The following is a 9,370-nucleotide window of genomic DNA, read 5'->3' on the forward strand; positions in this document are numbered from 1 at the left end:
CCTTTCCTTTTGTATTATCTTTAAAATGCAAAATTTCAAAAAATCGTATGTATACGTCGACACGAAATTCAAAAAAGGAACTACCTGTCAATTTCATGAAAATCTATTACCTCGTTTCGCCTTAAAGCGCAACATATAAACATATAAAAATTTAAACATTCAAACTTTAAACATTAAACATTAAGAGAAATGCAAACCGTTCGACTTGAATCTTAAGACCTCACTTCGCTCGGTCAATTAACAAAAGTTGATGCGATAAAAAGGCTTTTGTTATTAACTTAACACATTTCCTTTGATCTTTACCGACTCTCGATGGATACCATAAATCTTGTTAATACAATGAATTTTCTGTTAAAAACACGAGTTATTACTTTTGTTAACAGAATTTTTGTCGATTCAGTCAAGTTGATAACTTTTTTAAGAAACTGGTGTTATTAACTCCGTGTAAACGCAGCTCAATATGATGTTAGTAACTGTTGTAAAACAAAAGTTTATAACAGAAATGTTGAAAACTTGTGTTATTAACTCCGGTGTAAACGCAGCTTTAGAGTAGCAGTATTTCAGTAGCAGAAATCGGGTGATTTACAGCATTTAATTGGGATTTTCGTTTAATAATAATCAATTCATTAATTAGCATTTGAACAATGCAATTTCTAATTTATTTCCATCTGTAGAATTTTTTAAATATAGTGAACTGACTTGTGTTTGTCGGTGTAGACAGTGGTGATAGCGTGCAACACACTACTACTGCCCAGCTCACTCATGACAAAGCTGCCCTCGCCCATGGTGGGTGCAGTCGGCGACATGTCATCCCTCACCAGGAACACGCGCCCGTTGGACAGACCGACGGCGACACGCGACTGCTGCTCCAGTGCAGAATGGCGCACCACGCCTGCGTTGGCCGGCGATTCGGGTCTAGTGCGTAACTGAATATGTGCGTGCAATCGCCCGCGCTAAAACAAACACACAATTATATTACAATTTTCTCAATAGATCAATATTCAAGATTACATAGATTATAAGGTGCATGCAAGACTATTTTACTAACTATTACTTGTGACCCCCCTGGGTTGAAGAACTCGCTCACGAGCTTGTGGCTATTGATGTGCTACCAATTTTGTCCAATAGGTTTGATAGTATTTCACCTATCACCCAAGGAAAGTCATCGGTTCCAGTTATACTAACATCTTGGTAAATCATGAATGGATTTAATGCCTATGAATAAGAAGTCCAGTTCAGAGCAAATCAAATTATAATTTTCAAATGATTCGAAAAAAATCAGTTTACACCAGAACAAATAATCATACATGGACTGAACTAGATTGCCATGATTCAGGTTATGAATATGTTTGATACGTTCATCAAAAATAGATTCAAAAGCTTTCTTAGAACTCAGATATTATTGTTTCAAATCTAGACCAAAATATAAAACTTATAAACTAAGAGTACTTATCTTTCATTTACAGGTTTAAAGGCAGCTTATGGCTTTTATAACTAAACGAAATATTTAACACAAATTGAAAAGAAAGATTGAAATCTATACTTCACAGATGTTCTTTAACATCAATCTATATATATAAAAGCGAAATGGCACTCACTCACTGACTGACTGACTCACTCACTCACTCACTCGCAGAACTAAAAATCTACCGGACCAAAAACGTTCAATTTGGTGGTATGTTCATTGGTCCTTTAGAGGCGCACTAAGAAATCTTTTGGCAATATTTCAACTCTAAGGGTTGTTTTTTAAGGGTTTAAAGTTCATCTTTTAGCATGTATATTCTTCTTCTCGCAATCTCTTAATTATAATTAAATGTCCATATCATATGTTACTATAGAACTATAATCTAGATAGATTACCTCTTCGAAACAGTTGTTAACTGGCAACTAAATTAATAATTTTGTCAGGTTGGCATTAAGTTGAGTTGACTTTGTTAGGTTGGCACCAAGTTGAAGATTGAAATGCATTTATAGCGGAAAAATTGATTGGCACACTGCTACTTCAATCCTGGGAATATTTATTACTAGCCGTCAGGCTCGCTTCGCCTCGCCATATCCGTTTAGCCAGACGTTTAGTCTGGACCCCCGACTGGATGTCCTAACAGGATAAAACATGCTCAAATGAAAATGCAGGCGAGCGAAGCGAGCCTGCTGATCTCATTCTTGACGATCCAGTCGGGGGTCCAGGGGGCGGAGCCCCCTGGCTAGACGGATATGGCGAGCGAAGCGAGCCTGACGGCTAGTAAATTTTATAAAACATCAGATGTAAAACAACATCTTAATTTCAATTATTTAGAAAATTCTCAACAGGACATAAACACTTCTACCATTAGCCAAGCCTTCAACAATTTTGAGAGAGACGCCTGAGAGAAATGCCTGACAGATACGCCTAAAGCTCCAAAGCGATACATAGACACGCCGTCAAATTGCCAACCTCACTAATAATAATACAAGTTTACAAATATTATATTTTATTCTCATAAAACTTTATTTTAAAACTGTTTTGAAATTTTTATTTAACCTTTATGTTGTTTAGAATTATGTGTTTATTCAGAAAAAGAATTTCATCATAGTGAGTTATTCAACATTAGTGTATCTGATAAATTCCCGGTAAAATGTTAGTCCGCATATCGATTACATCGATATTTGCTATCATTTTATTGATATTTTGAATATCGAATTGAAGATTTGATTTAATCGAGAAAAATGTAATATTACACTATTTACCACACGTGTTTAGCAGCATATGTATTCAACTTTTAGTCATTATGAATATTTTCAGTTCAATATTAATTTGTATCACAGCATTAAAGTTCACTTATTCAATTAATCGTATTTGAAGTATTTTATATCATATGCGATTACATAATCGTATTTGAAGTATTTTATATCATATGCGATTACATATCAATTAAATTTCCTATAAACTGTTGTATTGTAATCTTTGAAACCCGCAACTTTTAATTATACGGAGTTGGTGAAAATTATGGAAACAGCAAAATATTTCTTTCACAAGAATAATTTGACAGTAGGTTTCATTGGGCATCCTATTTGAAATGAAAAATTACTCTGTCACTTCAACAATTTTGTCCCTCATAACAATCCAAATTCATTTTTCTAAATGACAAGGTGGTCAAGTGGTGATGTGATACATGATTTCGATAATAAATTAATATATCCAAGAGGAAAAAAATGGCGGAAACCGCACATTGATATAATTATTATTAAACCCTATCATTTTGTTGATATAACTGTTTTGAAATATGATGTATATTAACCAGCTGAAATCATGTGTCAGCGCGTGATTGCTCCCAAATAGCCTCAGACCTGGCCAATCTATAGTGTGTAGCTTATCTAGAGAACTGTAGGTGTTCATGCCTCAGGTGATGTTATGAATGAATGGATGGAAAAACTGAATTATTCAGCTGACTAAAAATTATAAATCACAACAAATTTTTTTCTTATGCACTTTCCATGTTATTTGTTATATCCTGAAAAAAGAACGAAGGATTGAGTCAACTATGTTCTCCAACAAACTTGACCTGTAAAAATGTTCGAATATACGTGTTCAAAATTTTAATCTGATTGATCAATTCTCCCTAAAGTTATTGTAGAACATACAAACAGACGGACAACGATTTTGACCTTGAGTGTCAAAAGTAAGAACTCGCTAACGCTCGTTCAATAAATGAATGAACTCACAAATAAGCATGTATCTGCCCCTTGCAATCGCCGAGCCAGATAGAGTTGCCGACGAGGCAAGCGGCTGTGGGTTCGCCTGGAAGGACGAGGCTCGAGTACTGGACAAACGAGTGACCACTCACCACCAGCTGATCGGTCACCTTGTTGGCACATGCCAGCCAGATCTCGCCTCCGCTCGCACAGGCGCCGTCTTCTGTCAATCCAAAGTGCAACACATAGATTATTCATCTCAATTAAATCATATTTCGGACTATGGTGTAAACTTAACTAAATTAGGGAGAGAATAGCACAAGGTTACCTTATTTTTCCTCTCCCTATCATTTTGATGATGTTCTTATTGTATAAATCAACAAATAAAAATATTAGAGAAAAGATAGCATAAGAAGATATCCCATGGTCATAGAATCATTCAGTTTGGAAGTTTTGTAACAAATTATGGTGTTTTGTATCAAGTTGAGATGGTACTTATCACATTGTGTTGATACTGTATCCTGTATGGTGGTGATACTGTATCATTTTGTGTTGATAATGTATCAATTACGGTGATACCATAGAGAAAAGATAGCATAAGAAAATATCCCATGGTCAGTAGAAATCATTCAGTTTGGAAGTTTTGTATCAAATTATGATGTTGTGTATCAAGTTGAGATGGTACTGCATCATATTGTGTTGATACTGTATCATTTTGTGGTGATACTGTATCATCTATGGTGATACCATAGAGAAAAAATAGCATAAGAAGATATCCCATGGTATAGGTCATTTATGTTCCAAATTAAAAACCATTTTCTGTTAACTCAAGCCGATTACTGTTGAATACTGTGAATTATTACTGTTTTGTTGGGGTAAGAGACATAGCAACGACAAAGTATGAGAGACTATCAGCGTCACATAGCTTCACCAGAAAGAACTACTATGACTATCGCTTGATTCACAGTGAGATTCATAAAAGTGGTCATCTAATTTCCAAAACTGTAGAATGAATGTGAAACGGAATTTATGATGAAAATAAATTATTTATTTGGAACATGAACGCCCCCCTATACCATGGGATATCTCCTTATGCTATATCTTTTCTATGATTGTGATTAGCATACCGTTGTGGGCTTGGTAAGTGACCTAGCTAAAAAGTTTTGTTCATTTTCAGGCTTGAACCCTGGACCTCTAGGCTGCTATAAATGAATAAACTAGTAGTTCTGTGAACAGTAGTTTATTCATTTATAGCAGCCTAGAGGTCCAGGGTTCAAGCCTGAAAATGAAGCGCTTCGCGCTCAGCAAGAGATACATTGACCTGTTGTTATGTTTTCTCAAAAATTAATAAATAATTTATCAATTTAAAATGTCTAGAAAAAATCCTAAATAAACATAGAGCTTCTGTCCTATCTTACTGTGACGTGTCGTCCCGGAATGTGAGTGTGAGCACTGTTATCAGGTCTGGCTGCCGTCGATACGGCAATCCAATCAACCCATCAGAGAACATCTGTGTTGTCGTGTTGGCCAAAAATCGGTGTGTTGAAATTAACAAAATAAACTACCATAATGCTGATTTCCTACAAACTTCATTTCTCACTATTCATAATTTTGAAAATCAATTTCTTTTCAATAATATTTGTTGCAATTTTAATTATCAGATTAAAAAGAAAAAAATTATCAATAACTCCAAACTCCAACTAGAATCATGGCCTCAGCTTATGGAAAGACAAAGTTAGTAGACAACTGTCTACTAACGTTGATGGAAAGATACATTCTAAAGATGTTCGATGCTTTTGAACGGGTAGTATTATAGTCCACTAGACAGCTGATTTATTATGAATAATTCTAAAGTCTGATTGTTACGGTAATATTGGGGTTCAAAGGAGACCCCTTTTCCTTTTGTATTGTCCTTAAAATGCAAAATTCAAAAAACCGTATGTCACGTCGACGCAAAATTCAAAAAGGACCTGTTAAATTTCATGAAAATCTATTGCTGCGTTTCGCTGTAAATGCGAAACATAAATATAAACATAAAGAGAAATGCAAAACCGTCGACTTGAATCTTAGACCTCACTTCGCTCGGTCAATAAATAATGTCAGTTGTGTTTAGCATGGGCTTGAAATGAAGAGGCAATGACGGTGGACTTCTATACATCAGCCGGGACCAACAATTAACGTGCCCATCCAATAACACGGCAGTGACTTGGCTAAAAACTTTTGTTCATATTCGGGTTTGAACCCGGTACCTCTAGGCTGCTATAAATTAATAAATAAATAATGTCAGTTGTGTTTGAAATGAAGAGACAGTGACGGTTGACTGCTATACATCAGCCAGGACCGTCAGTTTAGCGTGCACCTCCAATAACAAATGAGTAAAAACACCTTGCTAAAAATTCTTGTTCATGATCGGGTTTGAACCCGGGACCTCTAGATTACTATAATAAGTAGGTAATAAAATGTGAATTGTGTTTAGCATACCGTTGTGGGCCTGGAACGAGGAGGCAGTGACCGTTGCGACTACAGTGGAGGGGTGATTGAGCGAGACAATGTCGAGCAGATGGGTGAATTCCGGCGCAGACGCAATCGACACTATCTGGCTGGCAGACGGCCGGTCACGTGGTTGCTGACACCAGCATAACACCATCAGGTCAAGCATGTATGAAGGGTACAATGTTTCCTAAAACAATAGAAAAACAAATCAGATCAAGCTTTATTGTTTAAATGAACAATAGAAAAATTAACACTTCATCAACAAATCATCCTATCAGATAATAGCTTACGATATAAAGATACTATTTCTAACATTTTCAATTTGAATAATAATGTATCATTAATGAAAGTAAGTACACAGTTGCAAAAAATACATACAAATTAAATTGAAAAAAAAAACACACAGAGGTGGATAAGAAAACACAAGTTATATGAGTCCAGTCATTGTAACGGAATATATGAGTAAGACACAATTGACACTCTACCATTATCAAATTATTCTTATAATTTTAATTATAAGAATATATTATTATTAAATTATTATTATTTAATAATATTAATAATATTATTATTTAATTATTATTAAACCGTTCTCAAACTTCTCACCCACTCTTTATAATTTATTATTTTTTCCAAATGTCTCCTATTCGAACATATACAAAGTGAGGCACTAATTGAACTTTCTCTAATTTGGAACCGAAAATGTGCACTGAATAGACTAAAAAAAATATTTTTATTTTCATTAAGCAACATAGAAATTAGAGAAAGTCAGACCTAATACTATATTAATTTAGAAGTCCATATGATATGCCTACAACAATATAAGTCGAATGATATACACTATTATTAACAACAAAAAATAGAAACCCAAGATGGAAGGTTTGATAGAAGAAACAAAAATGTTATTATTTGCAATACGATTTCTAAGAGTACTAATCGGTTATTTCTAAAAATAATGTTTTTTACTTTCCTTGCCCTATTTCCATAGGTAAGGAAAGTATTGATTTCCGATAAAAATAAGGTACCCATATTTGTAAATTTCTATACGTTTCAAGGTCACCTGAGTTCAAAAAGTTGTTTTTGGGTATTGGTCTGTATTTGCGTGTGTATGTATGTGTGTGTGTGTGTTGTGTGTGTGTGTGTGTGTGTGTGTGTGTGTTGTGTGTGTGTGTGGTGTGTGTGTGTGGTGTGTGTGTGTGTGGTGTGTGTGTGTGTGTGTGGTGTGTGTGTGTGTGTTGTGTGTGTGTGTGTGTGTGTGTGTGTGTGTGTGTGTGTGTGTGTGTGTTGTGTGTGTGTGTGTGGTGTGTGTGTGTGTGTGTGTGTGTGGTGTGTGGGTGTATGAGTGTATGTGCGTCTGTGTACACGATATCTCATCTCCCAATTAACGGAATGACTTGAAATTTGGAACTTGAGGTCCTTACAATATAAGGATCCGACATGAACAATTTCAATCAAATGCAATTCAAGATGGCGGTTAAAATGGCGAAAATTTTGTCAAAAACAGGGTTTTTCGCGATTTTCTCGAAAACGGCTCCAACGATTTTGATCAAATTTATACATAAAATAGTTATTGATAAGCTTTGTCAACTGCCACAAGTCCCATATCTGTAAAAATTTCAGGAGCTCCGCCCCAGCTATGCGAAGTTCGATTTTAGATTCCCAATTATCAGGTTTCAGATAAATTTAAACAAAAAATTTCAAGTGGAAAAGATTGAGCATGAAAATATCTACAATTAATGTTTAGTAACATTTTCACCTAAAATTGAAAAAAGCTCGAGATTCGAGAATATGTGATTATTCAATTGCAAACTGTTGATTCTGTTAAATCATTCACTATGAAGAGATAGCAGACCTCGTGTGTCTCCAGCGTTACTGTCCTGTCATCAGCTAGCTCAGATCTTTGACTTGAGATGCGCGGGAACACTAGCGTCAGGTGATCAATTTTCATAACGGCAAGGAAGTTGTGTGAGTGCGCCACACCAGATTTTGTATATTATGAAGAGTGGAACAATAAGTTTGGGTTGAGGATGTTATTCTTCTTCCAATCACTTCCATGATTTTATCAGATAAATAAATTTATGAGAATCTCGATTTGAGTGGTTATTGAAGAAGTTTCGGACTTGGTCCTTATTTCCTATTGTATGCTGGTTTGCTGATAAAAATATTAATTGATTGAAATCTATTTATTTTCATGAAGAAATAAAAATAGCATGCATAATACACGAATTGTATGAACAATAATTCACACAAACTGTGCTACAAATAAGATCTTCCTCATTGCAAACAAAATAAAACTATGGGTGTTGTTTGGCATTGAGTCACAGAAAGCTACTCGAATGAAATTGGAATTAAATTATTAATAAATCAAGAGTTTAATGTCAGACATGTCAAAGTGTTGAAGGATTTTTTTTTAACAGATATAGATGATGATAATTTATGATTTTAATCCAATGTGAATACTAATAATACTGGCAAACAACCAACAGGTCATGTCATGGAATATATATTTTTTACTCAAATTATAATTGACTAGCAGGTAACCCGTGCTCCGCAAGTGTCTATTTTAAAACTTGACAAACTGAAAACTTGACGTAATGAAATCTTGAAGAATTTAAAACAAGCCTATAACCATCCTCGGTTAATTAAGAATCTAATATCGGGACAACGAGCTTCGTCGTTATTTTTATTTATTGATAAACAGAACACAATTCTCTAAAATAATCGGTTTATATTTTACAGCTGGCTATACGTCAGTTTATGAATTTCGGGGATGCGATATTTTGATTTTCCACATAATCACTCGCTCACTTCAGCCAAGGATGAATGATCATTTTAATGTCGTTCAGCGAGTTTTCCCAAGGATGAGACCTAGTGCAATCGAATTTTTATATCATAAACCTACTATGTTCCAATTTCGTGAAAATCGTTAGAGCCGTTTTGGAGATCCGTTGAACATGGATAACCAGATATAAATATAAATAAATAACCAGATATAAAAATACAGAAATTGAAAAACAATCACCTAAAAAAACAAGAAACAATAATTAGAAATCATCTCGAAACATACTAAATGCTTATCGAATTGAGTTGAGTTAGAACTGGAATAACTTGAAAACACCTCTGAACTTTTTAATGATGTAGAGATAAAAGATTTAAAAATTAGAGCAAGATTTAAAAGATTTACATTAGAGCAATGACACTCATT

The 9,370-nt window shown here is 34.7% G+C and overlaps 1 protein-coding gene across 1 annotated transcript; it reads right to left on the bottom strand.

Moving 5' to 3' along the window:
- Nucleotides 1-705: 705 nt before the first annotated feature.
- On the bottom strand, nt 706-6,347 carry LOC120356608 (leucine-rich repeat serine/threonine-protein kinase 1-like). Its single transcript, XM_039445562.1, has 3 exons — nt 6,154-6,347; nt 3,703-3,895; nt 706-953 (listed from the first exon to the last, which is right to left on the bottom strand). Exons 1-3 carry the CDS (start codon nt 6,329-6,331, stop codon nt 815-817), a joined length of 510 nt encoding a protein of 169 aa, XP_039301496.1. The 5' UTR covers nt 6,332-6,347; the 3' UTR covers nt 706-814.
- Nucleotides 6,348-9,370: the final 3,023 nt, after the last annotated feature.

This window comes from Nilaparvata lugens, unplaced genomic scaffold (genome assembly GCF_014356525.2).
Source record: "Nilaparvata lugens isolate BPH unplaced genomic scaffold, ASM1435652v1 scaffold7246, whole genome shotgun sequence".
NCBI classification, from domain to species: domain Eukaryota; kingdom Metazoa; phylum Arthropoda; class Insecta; order Hemiptera; family Delphacidae; genus Nilaparvata; species Nilaparvata lugens.

Bases quoted from the DNA above. Each gene is read 5' to 3' on its own strand.
- LOC120356608 (XM_039445562.1), bottom strand. From the start codon at position 6,331: ATGCTTGACCTGATGGTGTTATGCTGGTGTCAGCAACCACGTGACCGG. The intron at 3,896-6,153 runs GTATGCTAAACA...TTGGATTGACAG, and splicing joins CTCGTTCCAGGCCCACAACG to AAGACGGCGCCTGTGCGAGC. The intron at 954-3,702 runs GTGAGTTCATTC...TGTTTGTTTTAG, and splicing joins GGGCAGATACATGCTTATTT to CGCGGGCGATTGCACGCACA.